This window comes from Ambystoma mexicanum, chromosome 6q (assembly GCF_040938575.1).
Source record: "Ambystoma mexicanum isolate Mex_15411 chromosome 6q, UKY_AmexF1_1, whole genome shotgun sequence".
NCBI lineage: Eukaryota > Metazoa > Chordata > Amphibia > Caudata > Ambystomatidae > Ambystoma > Ambystoma mexicanum.
Window position 1 is genome coordinate 795467460 of NC_090937.1, and position 22807 is coordinate 795490266.

Consider the following 22807-nt stretch of genomic DNA (forward strand, 5'->3'; position numbering starts at 1 on the left):
GGATTTTTGGGCAATATCAGCTGTCATTGATATACATATTACTGCAGATCGTGATTCGAACTTGTTTTGAACTTCAACATGCTGTTTCTAAGACAAACACGTTGCCCATGAGCTATGCCCCCTCATCAAGTCCTAAATGCCAAAGGAGGAGTCATTATTGGGCAATAATAACCCACCGTAGTACACTTGGTGAAACTGAACGCGTTTAAGTTTAATGTAAACTTGTATCTTGCAAACCTGGATGGCTTCTGTATGGTTTGTTTATTAGAAAGTCAAAGTATTGCTTCAAGTTTTGGATTTCACTCTGGTTCATTAAATTACATTGAAGATGCACTGAAAGAAATACTGCTTGGAAAGTACATTGCTCTTTCAGTAATGCAGAAACATATTTTCTGTTATTTCCCTGCCTGCTTCTGAAATCAGAATGTTCGCAATGCTGCCAATATCAATAGTTAATGACTGAATTCCAAGATTTCTGATTGGTCGAGAGCTGGTCAGTAATGAACTCCATGTGATAATAATGCAAATGTGATTCACCTTTTTACGTATTTAACATAGTTAGAAAGACATGTACTTGCATGTGTTTAGTCTGACAATTAACAGTGCTATTATGATTGTCTAAACTCTTTGACCAATCCATTATCGCCATGCACTATTCTATTCAATTTTTTCTTCTGACATTTTCAACTGTACCCAAGAATAATCTACCTACCTCTGTATTTCCGGTTCCTCTAGATAACCATGTGTGTATGGTGCATCGAATGATTGGAAGCAAGGCAGGCACTGGGGGCTCATCTGGTTACCATTATTTACGCTCTACAGTGAGGTAAGGATTGATAGAAAGTGACAGTTTAACACTTGCATGCATATACAATATTCTTAAAAAGTAGATGAGAGAAATACCGTGTATACTAAATTCATCTTCAGCAACTACTGAGCATTACTAAGACGACTCAAACTTCTCATTATTTGCCATCTGCTTTGGTTTAATTTGTTCTTGGTTCCTATATAAATATATAGCACCCATAGCGCAATTTCACAGCACCTTTGGCAGTTTGATAGCTCTAGAAATGTGTCTTTCTTTTGCATATGCTCCTATACACGTGGGATTTCCTGGAAGCTGACCAAACTCTTAGAAACTGCATCCACTGAGCATTCGTACATGCTTAGTCTTCCAATCACTGCCTAATTCTGGGATCCCCTGAATAAGCTGATAAAAACCTCTATTCATATCTAAAAGCAATTTACCCCAAGTATCTCTATCGTTCTAGAGTGTCAGGTAACGTTTAGAGAGTGGGGTTGAGAGCACACGTTGTGGGTGCTACACGTAGTCCTTAATGTATTTATCCAGTCAAGGTACCTTTAGAAATAGAGAAGTCCACGAGAGCTAGAACAAGGGGGGGGGCTGCATATTACAGAAACCTTGAATCAGTGCAAGTGCAATTAGCACCAGGGCCAACATTGTCCTATTTCAAAACACACATTCTTTCATTGGATTTATTCTTCATCAAGAGAAAGCTATGTGACTTGGGCAAACATTTTCCTGGTGCAAAAGTGCAATGAAAGAATGTGTTTTGCACTACGGCAATGTTTACTGTAGTGCTTTTTGCACTTGCACGGTTGCAAATGTTATCGATACCAAACTAGAGTTGCTCCCTGGGACTGGAAATTTGGGGAGTATGTTACAATGTTTTTTACTCTACAGCACCACCTCTGCAACACATTGAGGAATCAACAGCACAAGGCTGGCATCTCTGTTTAGCATGTAAGTGTCAAACAGGACGAAGACATATCGTACTATTTAGTTAGATAAATAGCATTGCCCACTTAAGTCTGGACAGTTACTTTTGTAGTCAACTCTGTCAGATGCAAGTGTTACAAAATGGACACAACATAACATACAGATTCAGGAAATGCACGCACACCTCCAGATGTGCATATAGATTGCACCAACAGAAGTGACTTCACAGAAAAGGACATTGCAAGGAACATTATCAGTCGTTGATACCTGGAGGCACTATAGATGTGGCTTTATAATAAGTTGCCATAAGTAAGCCAAGTGGCAAATAACTTAGTGGTGCAAAAAAACTAAATTTCACTATTATTATATATGGAGCAACTCTATAAACTCTATAGTCATTAGGCTTTTTTTTTTATACCAACATGATATATTAACATAGGCTATGAAGTGAATCACTTACAGAGCTGCAGATAGGACACAGAGGGGGTCATTACGACCCGGGCGCAAAGGGATACCGGGCACCGGTAATGACATCGATGCCGGTAATCCCTTTGCGCCCTATTCCGAGGTCCCTTTGCGGGTCCTTCCCTTAATGCCTGGTTTTAGCAGGCGTTAAGGACAGGACCCGCAATGGAATACCGGGGTCAATAACGGTACGCAAATTTGCGGCACCGTTATTGCCACCTTCCCCCTTCCCCTTGAGCCCTATGGGGGCTCAAATGGGAATGGGGAATGGCTTTAAAAATGGGGATTTACCAGTCCCGCAAAGGGCAGAATGGACCGGTAAGTCCCCATACCGCTAATAGCGCCATGGCTAGCACCAACCTCGGAATGAGGGCCAGTGCAACTAAATGGTTTTTGCAGGATCACACACTTTGGATGAATGGTGAAACGGGGATGTGGACAATTTAAGCAACTGAACACATCGGGCCTCATTACGACCCTGGCGCTAATGGGTTAACGGCGCCGTAAAAGGCTGCGGCGTCGTTAACCCATTAGCGCCTGATTACGAGGTCCCTTTGCGGGACCCGACCTTACCGGCTGGTCTACACCAGCCGTTGAAGTAGGGACCCGCAAAGGGACCTTGGTGCTAATTACGGTACCGCAATTTGAGGTACCGTACCTAGCGCCTTCCCCATTCCCATAGAGCCCTATGGGGCGAAAATGGGAATGGGAAGGGCCATGGTTCAATGGGGAATTACCACCCCCGTCAACCTTGGAATGGGGTGGTAATTCCCCATTGAACCATGGCGGACCCGTTACAACACCGGCACCAACCATGGTGCTAATAGTGCCATGGTTTAGCGCTGGTGTTGTAATGAGGGCCATCTTCTCAGATTTAAGTTGATATAGGCTTAAATAATACTTTATTATAGCAATGCCTTGGAAGCAAACCACATTACATAATAAACAAGTCTTTGGGCCTCATTACGAGGTGGGCGGTAAGGGATTACCGGCACCGGTAAGGGCACCGGTGCCGGTAATCCCTTAGTGCCCTACCACGAGTTCCCTTTGCGGGTCCTTCCTTAACGCCTGGTTTTTTCAGGTGTTAAGGACTGGACCCGCAAAGGGACTCTAGAGCTAATAAAGGTACCGCAATTTGCGGTACTGTTATTAGCGCCTTCCCCATTCCCATTGAGCCCTATGGGGGCTCAAATGGGAATGAGGAATGGCCCTGGTGAATGGGGAATTAAAGGTCCCGCCAAACTTGGAATGGACCGGTAATTCCTCCATTCACCAGGGCGGAATCGGAACGAGTTTGGAGGCAGCCATGGTGCTAATAGCGCCATGGCTACATCCAACCTCGTAATGAGGCCCTTTGGCCCTCATTACAAGTCAGGCGTTAAGGGGTTAACGGCGCCGTAAAGAGCTTCGGCGCCGTTAAACCCTTAACGCCTGATTCACACTTTAACGCCTGCTTTTTGCAGGCGTTAAAGTCCAAGGCGCTAAGCGACGTTGGTGCTAATTAAGGCACCGTAATTTACGGTGCCGTAATTAGCGCCTTCCCCATCCCCATTATGCCCTATGGGGCAAAAATGGGAATGGGGAAGGGCAAATGGTGAATGGGGAATTACCGCCCCACTCACCTTGGAATGGGGCGGTAATTCCGCCATCCACCATGGCGGAATCCGGCATGGACCATGGTGCTATTAGCACCATGGTCCACCGCCTGACTTGTAATGAGGGCCTTTGAGTTTTAAAGCCATAGGGCCTCATTACGAGTTTGGAGGCAGCCATGGTGCTTTTAGCACCATGGCTGCCTCCAAACCTGGCTTCATTACCGGGTTCCTGCAATGGGGACTTACCGGGTCATTCCGACATAGGAGGACCCGGTAATTCCTCCTTGCAGGAACCATTCCCCATTCCCATTTGAGCACCCATAGAGCTCAATGGGAATGGGGAGGGAGGTAACAATGGGCACATTAGGAATGGCCGGTTATTACCTCCTTCTTCCCCTCACGTGACCCGGAAAAGACATCTGGTTCCGTACCAGCCCCCTTCATTACGGGAGCGCCAGGGTTATAATGAGGCCCATAGTCATTATTTCAGAAAGCATGCAGCATTAAGCACCCTTTTCAATTCTGATCTCCCCATTCACATTTATTTGTAAAGGGACAGACGTCCTTGATAATAGTCCCCCCTTCCTCCCATCAATGTCTAAGGGCTCCCATTGTAATGCTCTGTGCAAGGACACTGACGGTGCTGAGCAGGAACACTTTGCTTGGCACCCTCATTGTCCTGCCAGCGGTACACCTTTCCCGTTCGGCACCCTACTGCCAAATGTCCTGGTCTGGCTCTGAAAGAGCCAGTGGGAGGGGAGGGAAGCTGCCCCCAACCCCCACTCGGTACGCCACTTGCCCTCAGACAGGGGCTTTAAGAATGAGCATCACGTTAACATATGGAGAATGCAAAATGCAATGTAAAAATATGCAATGTGGTCTTGTATAGTGCATTCGTTCCATTTTGACGGTCTAGCTGCCTGTGGCTCTTCAAGAAAGGCGGGATGGTGATATAAGTGGGAAATAGGTAAAGCAAGATGTGAATCATATTTTTTGAATGCTTGCAGGCAGAACTTGCCTGTCTCTTGAGGGTTGGTGTGCTTCTAGGTGGGTAGTGGCCACAAACTCTTGGGTATGTGTTTCATCCAGATGGGAGAGCCCAAGATTGATCAATAGAGATCAGTGGTGTGATCACCTAGTTAGCCACTGGTGTGGGTCTGAGGTGATAGAGCTAGAGAGCGAGCAGTAGTGTTCAGTGTTGTGCATTTGTAGGCAGATTGCTGTTGTTGGCCTGGGTTGTTTGTGTTAGTAGTGTAAGGTGAGGATGGAGTAGGGTAGAAGGAAAGATGGTATGGTGAGGTGAGAAGGGGTCATTGGGGTCAGAATTGGTTGTCAAGTGTTAATGTATTGAGTTGTAGACTGGTGAGGGTTCTTGCTGTTCTAATTTAGAGAAAAGCATGCAGATGTAGACCTGAATGAGTCTGATCGTGCTTACCTCTCAGGAGACACATTGGGGGTCATTACGAGTTTGGAGGTAGCCATGGTGCTATTAGCACCATGGCTGCCTTCAAACCCGTGTCCGGGTAGACAGAATGGGGACTTACTGGGTCAATCTGACCTTGGAGGACCTGGTAGGTCCCCATTCTGAAAACCATTCCCCATTCCCACTTGAGCCCCCATAGGGCTCAATGGGAATGGGGAAGGAGCTAATAACGGGCCCGCAAACAGCGGGCCCGTTATTAGCTCTATGGTCCCTTAACGGGTCCCGCTAAGGACGACTGGTCAGACCAGCCGTTCCTGGTGGGACCCGCTAAGGGACCTCGGAATGTGGCGGTAGGGGGTTAACGGCACCGGCATCTTTACCGGTGCCGTAAACCCCCTACCGCCATACTCGGAATTACCTACATTGTTTTCTGGGCTGTTGTATGTTCACAATAGGTTTGGTTGAATTTTATTTAAGGTCATGGAGGGATTGATAAGAAAAAGTCCAATCTCCCTTAGTCCTTTGTTGTTACTAAGTGTGTAGGCTTCTGGCAAGTTTAACCAAGTAGAGGAAGTATCTATAATCTAGTTGATGTTGTCGTGAGTGGTCTGCTGTTTGCTGGTTTTGTGCTAGTCTCATGCTTGTGTCAGGTGAAAACCCAGTTTTCAGGGACTTTCCGAAGGCTAGGTGGTCTTGTGTATGGATCTGAGCAAAGAATTCCAGAGTTTAGTTGAGAGAAAGGAGAAGAATGATCCTCTTTGGCGGTTCCGATTGAAGTTAGGCACTGCTACTATGACCATTTTGTTAGATTGAAGCATTACCAGTGCTGTGTAGTGGATGAATTACCTTGAGGTGGATTCTGCACCTTTCCTGTGGAAGGCTGATGGCCTTGGCACAGTGTTTTCAAATTAATATTTTGTAAAGAAGTAAATCATACCATAAATCATATCAAAATGGGCACCAGTTATGTACTTGGACAAGGGAGAGACAAACCAGAGTAATACATCTGCTTTTTATTGACTCACACATGTACACACACCAGTTAGGTACTGAGAGGAAGAGGAAACCGGCAGTAAGTCGTCTTGTCTTTTTTGTACCAATCAACCTGGTGGGAGGATTAAAAGCAGCAAGAACGGGGAAAATGTAGTCAGCTGGAAAAGTAGATCTACGGACGGTTGGAGGAGTGCAGACCTCTCCTAGAAGGGGACGTGTTAGATGGAGCGCTTGAGAACCCCTGTTAGATGCAGAGCATATGCAGCGGGATACAAGGCTGAAGGAAGCTCGAGGCCTGTGGCAGACTATGGAAAGGCAGCTGGCGAAACCAGGCAAAGCTTCAGAGTGAGGCCCAAGCTGCGAGAGATGCATCGATGGCAGGGGTGAAGCCGCAGAGAGCTGCTGTGGAGACAGAGTGAAGCGCCGTACGAGATAGAAAGAGAGAGGCACCCTGAAGCCTTGCTGTAGCGTCATAAGCACCAACCAGTGAGTCAACATAGGCAGAGGGCCGCCAGGACAGCAGATGTGCATGTCAGACCTGTGAACTTTAATGAATGCTGATTCAAATGAAAGCAAGTACTTTTGAATACCGATCCGAATGAAAGAAATGTAATGGGAGGACCGTGTTGTCCGACAACTGCCCCAAGACCAGAGAACCCCTATATGCTAACAAGCAAAAACTACTAATGATGCATATAAGGTTTGGGGAAAGGAACCCTGAGCTGTGAAGAATTGTTGGAACTGAGCTTCAAGATACTTCCTTTTGTGATATCTTTTGATATTGAACATGGGAAGGGAGCCCTGAGATTTGCTGCCAATAAACTGTATTGAACTGTATTGAACTTGGGGCAGGACATCCTGACATTTAAAAAAGTGTGGAACGATATTACCTTAAACCCAAGAGAAGGTAATTTGAACACTGTGGTGAACTTGTTCATATTTGGGAATAGCTGGAGAATAAGCATGAGCTGGAAATAGCTCAGAAATAGCCCCAAACCTTATTTTTGGAACATTGTTTAATGTATTGTTCACATCCCTGCACATTGTTGTGATGTTAGTTGTGAGGCAAGCATAGGTTTTGGACACAGACAGACTTTTAAGTTGAACTTACTGAGACAGACTATCCTTAGTTTCATTAGTTTCATTAGGTAGGGAAATCCCACCTTAGCATAAGGCAAGTTGGGCCTTAGACCATCCTGACATTTAAGTTAATAAAGGTTTTTTCGGAACATTGAATCTGCTGTCTGCGGCCCTCATTATGGGGTTGCTGGTAAAACCCATCGGTAGGCGGTGGGTTACCGGCAACCCTGTCACACTGACATCCCGGTGCCACCGCCATATTATGGCAGGTGGCGGAATGGTAAATCTCCCTTCCAGTGGAATCCTAAAGGACCTAAAGGACTCCACTGTGAAGGGGCCCCTGAGGGACCCTCACGTATGGAAACAAGGCACAATCACCACACACAAACTGATACGCCAGACACGAGGTTGTATTCCCAAACGCTAGGGTTTATTGCAAAGCAAATAGTCTCAGTTGGCCAACTGGGCCCACGCCCCGCGACGTGTGTTTCCAGAGCCCGGGGGACGCAAGAGTGAGAATCGTACAATAGTTACATATATACAAAGCAAGCATCTTACAATCAGTGGTGACACATTCAATACCGCCCATAATGTATTTCCTTTGAACTGGGTTCAATGATTGACAATTGTGACGAATATGACACCTTCAGAGATTTATTTAGCAACAGTTTGCAATTTCATGAGCCTGCAGACACAATTCTTTGTTATATGAACACACTGCTTCTGTTCTCTGCAAGCAAGCTGCGTGCAGGGCAGAGAGGCATTCCAGCCCTCGCTATCTCCTAATTTCTATTCGTGTACTGGGGGTCAACTTGCTCTCCAGGGCTCTACAGGGCTCAGGAAAGCAGGGCCACAAAGAAGAGCATAATTCAAGCCATTTAATGTTCGCTTCTAACATTTCTACTGTATTAACGAGACTAGCTGGCACCTGTGTACTGATTAAAATGCCTCGCTGCTTACTTCCAAGGACTTGTGAGGGAGGAGACCGGGCATTTCTGTCTGGGTTGCTGCGTTATGTTTCAACAAGTCTCTCGCAGCCTTACGTTATGCATGAACAATAATGTGCTAGTGGAGCAGAATACATTTTCAGCAAAGCAGTTTTAACAGAAAGCAAAAGGCAAACGTTAGAAAACAAAATGGCGATTTCAGTCACTTCAAAATGGTTGCACTTTAGTCAAGTGTATGGCTATATATTTCTAATACTAAACACATGAGGCAGTTGGTCTTCGGCCAAAAAAGTACATTGCCTCATGATTGAGGGGTGTCTCCTTTTTCTGGACTGACAACTGGAATGGGGCCACTGAAGCATTGCCACAGTTGCTTATGGTGTCTGTGCTTCAGTGAAAACACTACTGGCAGGGGACTAAATTCCCGACAGGTCAGGCCTGCTGGGAGTTCTGTGCTCATACTGGCAGAATCTTAGTTTGGCGGTCCGGGAAGGATGCCGGTACGTTGTTACCGGCACCGTTATTTCCAGACCACCAAACTTGTAATGAGGCCATGTGTCTCCTTCCATGATGCCAACCTCACAACCTTCAGCTAGTCGCCACAGGTTGTGAGGATACCCACAGTCCAGATACAATGTGAGATGTGTACTTTATTGTATATTAAGGCAATACAGCAATACTACCGTAGCCCTTCCGGTGCCAGGATGCAACTGATAGAAACATCCAGATCAGAACCCAAGGAAGACTGCATTACAGCAATCCCACACCACAAACTTCTAGAATAATATAACGTTATATGTGAGAACATTGTACAGACCAAGTACATTTTACTGATTCTTGTTCTGCACATAACCAAATTCTGTTTCCACTGTGTGATCATCCGCTCTCACCACCTTAACCTGATCATAAACAAATGGTATTCCTTTGGGTACGGTCAAAAAGGCACGTGAGAATCAATGAGACATTTAGCTAAGAAAATGGTTTTAAATGTTTGTATTACAAACCCTCAAAAGAAAAGTGTTCCACCCAGACACACGCCTGGTTAAAACAAGCAGTTAATAAGCCCTTCTCTGAAGAACTCCACATTCACAATGCTCAGGTCTCACAGCCTGACAGTCCACTCGGGATGGCTTTCCTTTCATAGTCTAAGTTAGTGTTTGTACTCCTGTTCACAAATCCTCTTGATGTGGTACTTCCTCACTAGCTCCAGAGGAGAGCAGTCAATGAGCCGGTCCTCTTCTTTGGTTGCCTGGTAGGTTGGCTAGGTTGGCTGGCATGTCCAAAGGAGGGACCTCAACCTCTGCTTCTGGTTTTCATTGGCACCTCCCTGGCCTCCTCTTTTGGCTACTCACCTTGGGGCTCCCTGCTAGTCTCCCCTCATGGTCCTGTTATTTTTTCCTCTGCTTAATTCTTTGTTCCTTGTTTTTAACTCTAGACATCTCAACCCTTTGCACTTTATTTATACCTCCTCCCATCACCACTGGTCTGGGAGGGGTTGAGTACATTGTCAGGATAGTTCCTCCCTGGTCCCTGCCAGCCTGGGCTTCTCTCCTAATCTTCTCTTCCAGTAATCGCTGCTATTTTCTTTTCCTCCATAACCTCTACAGGGCTTCTCCTATTGAGGTCATCCTCTCTACCTTCCCTCTCCTTGTTCACTGCCTCCAACATGGGGTTTCTTCCTCCATTCCTCAGAGGACAACTCCCCAATTCGCCCACTTTAGCTACCTTCTCATCCTCTTTCTGGGGTTCACCTCCACTTGTTCCACCCCAACCCATGTCACGCTTCCTTCGTCAACATGAGATCTTTCTTTACTTACTGGATTATCTCTCTTTCCACTTTTTAGTGTCTCTCTCCCCACTCTCTGGGGGATCTCTCTCCTCAACTTTTGGGGTATTTCTCTGGAGCCTCTGAGTTGTCTCCTGTACCAAGGTCCAGGTTGTCTTTCTCCAATCCTAGTGGTACCACTCTTTCCCAATTGTGTGTCTTCTCTCGTCCCAATCTCTGTGGCATATTTCCCTTCAGCCGTAGGTCCATAAAACCACTCCAATCCTATGGGTATCTCTCACTTCAAACGTGTGTGTATTCCACTCCACAAATCTTTGGTCCATTCCCTCCCAATCCTAATGGTATCTCACTTCACCAACTTCAGGGCCACTACCTTCCTCTAATATTATCTCCCTGTTTGCTCCTATGCTCCCTCTCTGCTCTGTTCCTCTGGCTCTCCTCCCTACTCAGCTATCTCAGTAACCCTTCTCTTCTCCTCCAACGACATCCATAGCTATCTCTTCTACTTTGTGTTCTCCTGCCATGGCGGCCTTCAAACTCGAAGACTATCCAGTTTCTCTACATATCTTTCATACTCTACCAACGCGAACCCTTGGTTAGATCTTACACCCATTGTTTTCATGTGTTTGTGGACCAGCCCATTGACCAGTGATTGGCGTATGCATCTGCCTGGGCAGTGTGTCTTGTTGGCTTCGGTTTCTGCCCCAAACACCTTTCAGTGTGCAGGCTTAGGTCTTTTCCTGGCACTCTGCATTCTTGGATCGTCAGTGTCTACAACCACAGTGAAGGAGCATACGGCAGGCCAAGCACGTGCTATCTCCTGACACTGTGCAGTAATGAATCATTGAATGAAGCTTGCGGGGGAATCTGTTGGTTTTACTCTGGGATCGCAAGCTCTCATTAGAGGATCACACTAATGAGTCTTGGGTCTGTGAAATGGGGTCCCATAGGTATCTCTTCTGCTTGCGACTATGCTACCCTTGTGACAAGTCTCTGCCAAGCTCAAAGGTGGTGCTTCAGTAGAACAGAGGATCCTTCCTACTAAACCCCTTTGAACTGCATCATATAGAAGGTTGTAGCACCATGCCCACCAGGTCACCCAATTCCAAATCAGCAGGAAAAGGGTGGGCACTTTGTCACAGCACCCAGTTGGGCTTCCCCAATCGAACCATTGTTAACTTTTGTAACCACAATATCCCTTCAGGGATAGGCTGCAGCTTATCATAAGCTTATGTAGATATAGCCTATTCTGTTGTACTCTATCTTGCATATTCTACACATGCACGGTCACACATCCATTTTGACTCAGCCACACAGGACATCATTTCTGGCATTACTCCCTGTAAACAATTCGAAAGACACTTCTGTGGTCCTATGTTGTGAGAAATGTAAAAATGCTACCCTTTCCATTACAGGGGACTTGCGGTATGGTAAATCCATGTTAGCCATCCAAGCATCTTGCATTAATGTCCTGGTCAGTAAACAGCTGCCAATGTATGCTAAATTCGAGTATTTCCAGCTCAGCTGCATGCCTCTGCCAGTTTACTGTGCCCATTATTAGTAATAACATTTGCAGCCATTCCTGCTTTCCCAAATACCCTGCTTAAGAATGTTGTCACCTCTTGAAATGTGATCTTGCGCAACACCTTGCAATCAAATCATGTGGAATACAAATCAACCGTGTGCAGGAAAAGTCTCCCACATCTATGACCCATGGTAACTTGTATCAGAACACCAAGAGCTAACGCTAACCATTCTACCTGGGGACACGGTATGGGAGTCAACATTTGCATTTCCAATATGTAGCTCTTGTCTAAGTCGGTGCATGAAGAACATTTGATCAATTGGTATTTAATGTACCCATCCAAATATAACAATCATTCCACAATATTTGCTTTGCGTTGGTGGACCCCTCATGACCTTCACCTGGCAAGCTTACTAAACACACACTGATCACTGCAGGCGCAACAGCCTTCCCTAGTTGATGGTAAAGACTTCTCTAAACATTACTTTCATCCCAGAAAGCCTAGTATTCATGTGAACCCTGACTCGTGTTAGCTACCAGCTACACAAGACATAACACACTACGCCACACACCAGTGCATTGTGCATCCTATGCTCATTTACTTACAATCATCATGTATACTTGCTCTTGGTATTGAACATGCTGTTGATAACCTGGAGCAGGAAACCGCGATACAGTGTTTAAAATGATTCTTTGGACCAGGTAGATATTTGATATTAACTTCATGAATGTGCATGCATGATGCCAAGTTTGTGATTCACCATCAAACTTTCTCCAACCACTGGGTTTAAAACATTACTTTTAGTGGCTTATGATTCGTAGATAATGTAACCTTTGTGTCAAAAGGAAATGTGCAAATCGCTTTGTGCACCAAACCCACTCATGAGTATCCGTTCCAGTTATGGAATAACTTTATTGTACCCCTTTCTGCATGTTGGAAGTATAAGCAGCTTCTTCATAAAATTTTATTCACAAAAATCAAGTTTCCCTGGGGCAGCATGACACCATATCGCCGAGCCATAAAGGACCACAGGCAGGGCTTGATTTCTTTAGACATTAAGGGCTGGTGAAACTGATCGACTGTCATGGCGCATATAAAAAGCTCTTATAGCCCTGCTATATTTCCTATGGGTTATTCTCGACGTTTTCATCTGTGAGTTCCAGCCTCCATTCTCCTGGAACTGGACTGCAGCTAGACAAAGAGCCTAAGATGCTGTAGGGGAGCACAATTCACCTCTATAGTCATAGTGCTGCTTTTTGCAAACCGCGGTTTAAAGACCATCACCTTTGCTTTCTCAATGTTTACCTCAAAGCCTAGCTCTTTGCACTTGGATGTGAAGATATTCAATGATTTTCTCAGGCCTTGGGGTGTAGTAAAAAGGATGACCATATCATCTGCATAAAAAAGTGCAGGATATTTTTTGTCTGCGATTTTAGGGCAGTCCTGGCATTCTCTCAACAGGGCATCTATGACCTCCTGGGTATATATGTTGAAGATAAGAGGACCCAGGACACTCCCTGGTCTAACCCCTTTATTAACTTTAAATGAGGACATCTCCTCTCCCCAGGACCATACCGTACAGTAGCCAAAGAATTTTTATATACAGTCTGACTATCAAGACCAGTTGAGCAGGGGCTTTTCGAGGTAACAGGATCTTCCGCAGGGTTTCTCTGCAGACCGAGTCGAAGGCGGTGCATAGATCTAAAAATGCAGCTTATCGTTTGTGATTTTGCAAGTCCACATGCTTCTTTGTCACCAGATATAACATGAAACACTGGTTAGTCATTCCCAGATATTTTCTAAGGCCACTTGGAGGTTGGTGGTCACAGAATTTTGATCTACCCATTCCTGTAGATGACCAAGGATTACCAGGGTCGGACTGGGACAAGAAATAGGCTCGCACACGCAAGAAAAAGTGGCCCACCCCTCACCTCACAACCCTTGACATCATTTGACCCCACCCAAAAGTGACATCCCGGAAAGCGAAGAAACACAACCTTTAACCCCTTGACAAAACAGGACATGTCATCAAATAGCATTGTACCTAAGTACAGTACGAAAAATATGGTTATGATTTAACTAATGTGATATACATTTCATACAAGAATGGATCACCATAAGTATCATTAATATCTGTGTGTATAGATCATTTTGTCAAATTACTGTGAATGCAAGCAGACGTCCAAGGCCAAATGATAATATGAATTGTTTAGCACTTACGCTTCAAGCTCTTTATATAGAACAAATATGCATATAATATCACCCAACCTGTGTTGGTACCCATTTATTGACCTCAGAAGGATGAAAGGATGAAAGGCTGAGATGGCCTTGCTGGGATTCAAACCTGCAACTTGCAGATCACACACACATAGCAGCAGCGAGCGCTCAACCCACTGAGTTATCATATCGGCTATAGTAAAATGAGCAATTATTCTGTAGTGGATACAATTAAACTGGTAACTGAGATTTAACAGTAGACCAGTTCATCTGCAGGTCTGGTGCAAAGTTGGCCGCATGTCAAGCCTGCGTGCATCTACTTTCAGAATTCAGAGGGTGGCTAAATAGGGAAAGCAGTGCACTCACAGGAAATCCCATACTCTGAGCACTCGTTACCTCATATTGTATGAGGTAACGAGTGCTCAGAGTATGCAAACAAACATCATGAGCAGAATGCCAGGGAGATGGGAAAGATAGACACATTACAACAAAGCATTCATTGTGGCACAATAAAGTCAATGGCCACTTGATGTGCTATGGTCAAATAGTTCTACACTGTACAGAAGCTTTGAGGCACAAGGATTTTGTCAGGTGACAGAGGACACCGAGATGGAATGTTTTGTGGTGATCGTAACAGACAACGGCAGAAAAAAAAATATGCTTTCAAATTTTTCCCTTTCAAATGTATTTTTTTTTAACTAGCCCAGTCGTGGCCAGAAACCGGCCCCCAGGGACTACACATGATTTTGGCCCGGCCAGAGTGGCCAATGGGCCAATCCGACCATGAGGATTACCCTTCCAAAGATTTTCCCTGCTCCATCCAAAAACGAGTTTGGGTGGTAGTTGGCAGGGCTTTCCCTAGCTTTCTCTCTATTCGGCAACTCTATCGAGTTCTCTACAACATTTTTTTACAAATTTGAATAGTGGAGTTGCCAGTCAACTGCACTGATAGTATATTGCAACCAATTCTCTCCCTTCAAATCCCTATCAGTGACCAGCTTCAAGAATAGAATAATATCGCCACTCTCAAGACCATTGTGGAGAGCCCTCCTTTGATCTTGGACAAATGCTCTTTTCTTTATTCTGATTAGATTTGTATATTCTGTTCATAAAGAGCACAGTTTGTCTCTATCTATCCCGGGGGCTGCTTGGACACAAAGAATGATTCTTTTCTTGGCTTCCCTACATGAATGGTCATACCAGCTTTCCTGTGTCAGAATCTTCCTCTTAAATATCGCAGCTGGCAATGTTATATGGCAATTAGGTTACTCTTAAACTTGCCAAACTTGCTCATAATTTCATGATATGGGATACTATCTCTACATATGACTGCCAAGTTGCCCGAGATGGCTCTATATAGAGCAGGCTTGACTTCCTGGTCCATTAAAGTATCCCATTTAATTGATTTGCAAGCATGCCCTGATACACTAATTGGTTGGGTGTTAGTTGGCTCCTGGATATTTATTAAATCTAACCAGTCTCCTACGATGTTAATTGTTAGAAGATAATGGTCTCTTTTGATTCGTGCACAGCCCTTCAAATCTCTCACCCAAGCCCAATCGTTCCCAGAGATTAGGATGTAATCTTTAAGAGAGTCTTCCTTATTTCCCCTAAATGTTTTGGTCGCAGGTTGATCGTTCTGAAATCGCCCATAACATGCCCTCAAATTCAAATTAGAAAGAAGACAAGCCAAATCTGCTGCTTGGAGATGGGCCTTCCTGGGTGGGCGGGTCTGCCACTAGTAAAGGAATCTCCCAGACTATATCCTGATCTGCCCAGAGTATCTCTAGTACCACCAGCGGTTAAATTTGCACATTTAAATCCAATGCCAAAATGATACTATTTTTCCCCACCTTCCAAATACCCTGGAATCAGTTATTCCCCTGTAATTTCTCCACCAATTCCATTTTCTGTAGGCCTGTAGGCCTATTGTAGAGATTAAACAAGTGTAGGTCTTTCCCCTCTCCAATTGTAACTAATAGGAGCAGTAAGTCCATACAATTGGTTGGCTGACTGATAATGTTCCATCTCGGGGTAAGCCCTGCAAGGTCTTTCCTTGGGCCTCTTTACAGCAGCAATGAAGAAAGTTTTCTAACCCTGAAATGGAGCTGTTGCACATGCCCTTGGTTCCTGTAATACAATTACCTGGAACCCACATACAAACATGAACAGGTCTGTAGCTTCCAGAAACCTAGCCAGTCCTGCCACATTGCATGATTCAAGTGTAAAATCTGGCATCCTGGCGGTGCTACTCAGGTCTCTAGCCAACTGCACTCAAGTCCCCCTCACCAACAGCTGGTTGTGCGATTAGGCCTTCTCCCATGTTCCCAAAATCGCTCGTCTTGCTCCCTCCACAGCCCATATCCTGCCCATAGGGTCCTGTGCCCACTGCTCTAAACTGTTTTGAAATGATATAGCTGATTTCAGTACTAGCCTTACATTCTCTGGAGGCTACGTCCTAAAATCTATTCCCAAGATTACCTTCACTAGGTCCCAGGAATGTAAGTAAACCTGGATGTAATCCAGTCCAGAATTAGGAATGGGTATGACGATTGTGTAGCAACTCTCACTGCAGAATTTCGGCAAGATTTGCAGATGATGGATCAAGTATGCTGGCTGCGCTAAAAAGAGGGAGTTACAATAATCCATAGTACCAAAAACCAAAGAAGCTACTACTGGAGCATGCATTTGTCCCGGCAACAAAAGAAGAATCTTCTGAAGAATCTTTAGTTTATAATGGCCGGATAGACAAACTGTACTAAAGTGGGCCTGATAGGGAGGGTGAAATCTTACAGTCACTACTTAACTACTGAAACCGCAGTTAGAAAGGCCCCAAATGAAGATGGCCAGAATGCTGGAGTCCAGAAAGATGCAGCCAAAGGTGGACCAACGACCCAAACCTCAGTCTTATCCCCATTGAGCTTAAGCCATTTGTTACCCCTCTATCTTCCCATTGATACTTTCCATACTGCACAAGATCTATGCCACAAGCATTCATAGTCTGGACCACTGCAAAAGAGAGGTCTAATCTGCACCTTTATGTAGACATTGGGAAAAACATCTGATCCATCATGCCCAAGAAAGACCCTCATTTTTCTTTGTTTTGGGAGCTCATCACGCTTTTTACAGCATCCATTAGGCCTTTTTTTCTGGTGATCGGGATGTAGCGGATATGATCTAGGTTGTCGATTTTGCACAAAATGGCATAGCAATTTTCTTTTTATACAAAAAGGCATTAATGATGGATTGGGCTCCTGCTCTTAAAGAACCACGTCTGTGACCAGAATATCACATTGAAAGTACTGCATATGTCTACATTTACCTAATAACTTTTGTATTACCTTCTCGGACACCAAAAGAACACTACATAGTGAAATGGAATCCTCTTCAATTGAAACGCCCCTTTATAATTTATACACGCTTTCAATTTCTTGGAGTCTGAATGAAATCGGACCTGGTGATATGTTGAAACAAGATACAATTCAGTAAAACACTTGCAGAAGCCTAATTAAAAACAACTTGTTTATATTCAGGAGGGGATGACTTTCAACTATTACGTATGTATTCAGCTGCTATAGTTCAACCTCTCAGCACGTTCATTCATCCCCAGTTATTTTACAGAATTTTTTCTCAAAATGTTTTGCTTGAAAAAACTCAACAATTTTTGTTGGTGTATGAGGGTGTCCCCCCAAGATCCCCTCCCATATTATCTATTCCCTGTTCCCCAGCCCACCCTATCCCCTTGCCATCCCCCCCCAACATATTGTCCGATACATTTTTTCGGGCAAAGATTTTCTGCAAAAAATGCTGTGAAAATAAACCTCTGATGAATTAATGTCATACCCTCAACACACCCTCTAAGTCACTAGCGGTCGGGAAACACGCTCAATCGCTTTTGTTCTTCCTATTATATTCTCATCACACTATATTTTCAGTTCATTCTTTATGGTACTTTTAATAATAAAACAAACACTCCTCACCCTCGCAGCCAATTGAGTTACCTTCCAATGCAGTTCTATTTTGTGGACCAAACCACCCTTAAGACACCAAATACGTGCTGAGAACACACTAGGAAATGTATTCTTTTAACATGTTTTTTTTTAACCTCAACTTTCAGAACATCCTTGGAGGCTACAGCATGGTCATTCCTCTCTAATGTGTACACACAGATCATAGTAGGCTCCATTTCGTAAGCTACGTTCACCAAGTGTGGGGCCAGATTTATATGGTAGTGTTCCGTTCTTATTTTATTGTTGCTGATTCAAGCTATATATTGGTCTCTAATGTGCTAAAGAAGAGTCGCCACAATTTCAAGATGGGGAAAAATGCCTAAGTGCAAAAATGCAATCGTTTAGGCAATGCCTTAAAATTGCCAGCTTGTGGTCAACATAAATGACCTTCACATAATTCAGAAATCTTTTTTTCCACTGGACCCATCGAACTTTAGAATTCCCAGGTGAAAGTACAAAAAATAAAAAAAGTGTTGGACCTGTTGTGCATATCTCGCCCTAGTCTTCAGCAATGAGCACAACAACCTAATACAACAAGTGAACAAAATAAGATAATTTTGGACACCTGGCATAATTGCCATAATTTATGTGGATCCTGCCTCATTATGGCAGGTCAGTTATGGCCTGCTATCTATTCCTATTTTTGCCCTTACAATTCAGAAGCACATCTAGTACCTGGCATAGACAGAGCATGACCTTCTGCTCCTGTTGCTTTGTGACTGATCCTTTCGATGGTGTGTTTGGGGTGAGGGGTAGTGCTTGGCCCATTACACCAAAGGACATTTCTTGTCAAACTCTGATCTGTGGCCTTTACAAGACCGCAGCATGTAGCCACACTTAGAAAGGTCCTTTCCTCTCATGTAGTTCCTTACAAAAGATGATGCTTCATCAGACACACCTGGCTGCATGCTGCCACACTTAGAAGAGTTATCTCCTTTTTCTAGGTGGCTGTCACATGGCGCCAACGGAGACATGGACAGTGCTGGAACTCCACGATGCAGACATGTGCAACAAGTGGGTGCAATCCACAGACTTTAAACCATGTTCATTTATAGCCCTTGCTTAGCTCTGTTCTACGCATGCTGCTGCAGCATGAAGATGCTCTGCTCACAACCTCCACAACTAAAAGGATACCTGTGCTTGCACTGTTCTGTTCTAAAGACACTCAAAAGAAATGATTGAAGTTGAAATATAGTATACACCTTTATGAACCTCTCTAATTACGATGCCACCCAACCACAGTCAGCAGTAAAGTTTAAAGATCTGATTCAGCACCAGATTGCAGTAAGAAGTGCAGAGTTCACTAGGGCAAGAGGCACAATGGAGTGATACATAGGGCGGATTGTATTGTCAGGTGAAACTCACTCCCTACTGAACAGCAGATCCCCACTGCTTCTTGCTGTGGAAAATCAACACAGGGCAGCGTGTTGCCACTATTGTAAAGACAACCAGAGTCCAGTATCCCCACTGTATATTCTGTGTTAATACAATGTAATTATCTTGTAAGTATTCTGCATGTAACTATCCTGTAAGTATGCTTTATGTAATTAACTTTAGGCATATTCCGGTATGTACATTCTATTTTGCTGCTTTACGGTTTCCTTTGATGTATTTTATGTCACAGTAACATTACGTATCCCTATGGAACCTAAGATATGTGCCCAGATGCCTTTGGGCCAGGCGCGCTATACAAATAAACAAAATACAAATACAATTAAAGTATGAGATGAGTACTTTATTGGCAATTAAGTCAATACAGATATAACACATCACTACTTGAGCTGTCAGGATCTTACTGGCTCAATCCTCTGGAACAAAGACCCAGGTGAGCTGCATCCCAAAAGTCAAGCATCAGAACCTGTTGGAACGAATACAGCTATACACTGTTGGTCTCCAGAAAAACCCATGGCAACATTCCAGTTTATTAAGGATTGAACACAAAGTTGAGCCAAAATCCAACTTAAAACGTACATCGGAATGCTATTTTTTGGTATCAAATTCGGTATCGAGTCAAAATCTCGAAAAAAAAGTCGAATGACAATAATCTCGAAAAATAAATCTTGAAAAAAAAAGTCGAATTCCCTCTTTTTTAATTATATATTTATTGTGGGTCCGGGAATAAAAAAATGGGGGGTTAGGGGGGAGCACCCCCATTTCGAATAAAAAACGTCATAAAAAAAAGCGACTTTTTCAAATTCGGTCTTTCACTATAAACCATCAAATTCCAATCCTGTCTTTTCAAAACCAAGGGAAATATCTCAAAAAGTCTGTCCACATCTCTCACTAGTGTCACTGATGGAGTCTAGTGATTTGTATTGTTTTTCAACTCGATGGTTAAGTTCTCCTCTGTTTATCACTGGTTGGAATAATGTGGGTTTCAGCTCCCATCTCCAATTCAGGTATAGGCCAGTGTGGCGGGTAGGCAAGAGGAGTCGAATCATGAAGGACATGTTACCTTTCTGTAATGAATATGTAGTAAAATGACAGTCTTTCCATACTTAAAGGAATCACTGTGCCTATTTAAATTAACTAAAGGTGCTCGTCTGTCATCAGGAAGTCCAAAAGTAACTATCCTTGGTTGCAAACCTAACTATCTGACCCTACCACTAACATGAATAACTCAAAATGTACCAAAAGAACGGCTCTCGTCTCATGGTCGTCTCTCTCCTTGACTTAATTCCAGCGGCTTCCTATTTAAGTCTGTATATTATATTCTGTGATTTTTTTTTTGTACTCAAATGTCTGTGTTTATATTTCTTTAACATATCTTCCCTGATAGTCTCTTCAGACTTCTTTCATAAGCTTCTGTAGCTCTTCCCATATACTTGTGGGTTTTTACTCTCTTTAGTGCTAGCTTTATAACACTTTTCCCGGGAATACTTTCTCACCCTTGTGTTTTTATTTGTATATCTCTTATATTCTTGAGGGTTAATCTTCCCTAGGTTTCGTATGACGTTATGGCAATTATGATACCCCCTCTCCTGGGTTCTTAATACTGGATTGTCTCTTTGCTGATTCGGTTCTCTTAACAGTCTTTTTCACAACACGTTACAATTTTTTACGGGGGCTCACTCCTCTCTTTAAGCCTCTGTACCTGGGGGTTTTGCCCTTCCTCCAATGGCATTTGCTTCTACTTTTTATCTGTTTCCCAAACAGATGTATTCATCACGTGCTGTATTGATTGCATATATCTCCAATTGTGCTCATTTAATGTTCTCATTTCATACTTGTGATTTTTAGAAGTTTCAGCATGCGCTTGGGTATTTGGTCTAGGGAATTCCTCGTTGGAACAGGAGTCCTTGTCCCCTAAGGGGGAGTCCATACCATTGAGGTGCCACTTGCCCAGATCCCTAGACATGGTCTTGTGGAGCAGGCTCACCTCCCTATCATCAAATGGGATGGCTCCCCCTTGGGTAGAAGTGACGAATACCCACATTTCGGCACACCAGCCAGTCTTAAAAGTCGACAGCTGCAACCCGAGGCGAAGCAGGCTCACACTTTTTTCAAGCCAGTTTTTATGCTGCCTCGCTCTTCGACATTCCTCTCTCGATAACCCAGCATTCTGCAATCCTCTTTGTTACCTCAACAAAATCTCTTTCATAAGAGGCCTTCTTGTTCTTACCCTCTGCCACTATCTATTTTTACTGTCTTCTTGAATGACTCCTCTACACTCTGCCATGCACACATACCTGCTCCTATATCCCCCACATGCCTGTATACTTGATTTTCATTTGCCAAATAAAACCGTTTGCAAAATGGTTGGTTGAAAATGCTTGATTTGCACCACATTATGTTACATCTGCTTCACTGTTCTGTTTACTAATTTTTTTTTGGGATCTTTTCTGGGGACTGTTTGTTTTGTATTTTTCATTGCTGTAAAGAATGTATACATCCCAGCATACAAAGTCCGGAGCAAAAACTCGCTCATGGACTATCACATGACGTATGTCCACTTTCGGAATTACTCTAGCTTGAACTTTCGCTGCTACATTCGTAACTGAAAACACACAATTATTACCAACAGGAGGCAACCAGAAAAATAATTGCTGATCACAATACTCCAACCAGCCTCCAAATCCTCCAACCAGCCTGCAAAACGCATTTTATACACATAGGACATGACAGCTACACATAACCAATCCTTTGGAAAATCAGATTGTCCCATCCTACCTGTACTGTGACAGGCAGCTGGCTTTGAAATCCCGCCAAATTTCCACCAACCAAACACGGGCAATGTAAAATCGTGTTGGCACAATATATGTCCTTGTACTTCTTAGTGTTACGTTTTGTTCATGCCAGGTTCTAACATTTCATTTTTTTTCTTTCAGTGACAGGTACAAGGTCTTTGTGGATTTATTTAACCTCTCAACATTCTTGGTACCAAGGCACTGGGTTCCGAAACTGAATCCCTCTATCCATAAATTCCTATTTACGGCGGAATGTTCGGACAGCTCTTACTTCAGCAGTGAAGATTCTGATTAAAAATCATATATTTGTGGTTTGCCTACTTATTTCAACCTTTTGGTCTATGGATCACACTACAGTGCATGTGTACATGGGGTCATGAGAGCCTGATGCATTTTTTTTAAAAATTATATATTGCTTGGAACTACATCGAAAATAAAGGCGTGTACTGGCTTATAGTCAATAGCAACGCACTAAAATCCTATTGTAAATAAAATGTATATTTTTCACCTCTGTAGAACAAATTATATATAGTTTAATAATGTGTTTTGAAATAATTCAACAATGCAATATTATAATGAGTAACGAATCAATATGATATTCATTTTAAATAAAATTGTAAGATGATGCAACCTTTCATAATGGCTCTCCTTGCTTGCAAAGCTAACCTATCCTCTGAGCTAGCTATTGTAATAATTTGAAAACGTATTCATAATATGTCGCATTGCATAACAACACAAATTATCAACACATTACGGAGCCCAAAACATTTTAGAGTAGTAATGTGTCTTTTGTGTTTCTGTTCTACTTTGTGTCCTGTTGGTTTAAACAATCTATTT

The 22807-nt window shown here is 43.5% G+C and overlaps 1 protein-coding gene across 2 annotated transcripts in view; it reads left to right on the forward strand.

Moving 5' to 3' along the window:
• The window catches only part of TDO2 (tryptophan 2,3-dioxygenase), a 114694-nt gene extending 92093 nt beyond the window's left edge, over positions 1–22601 (forward strand). Inside the window, exons 11-12 of one of the 2 annotated variants that reach the window (XM_069630324.1) lie at positions 736–826; positions 22112–22601. In XM_069630324.1, coding sequence (XP_069486425.1) covers positions 736–826; positions 22112–22265 — 245 coding nt within the window. In that variant the 3' untranslated portion in view covers positions 22266–22601. The remainder of the gene's footprint in view (positions 1–735; positions 827–22111) is intronic. The other variant, XM_069630323.1, reaches the window with a different exon arrangement.
• Positions 22602–22807: the final 206 nt, after the last annotated feature.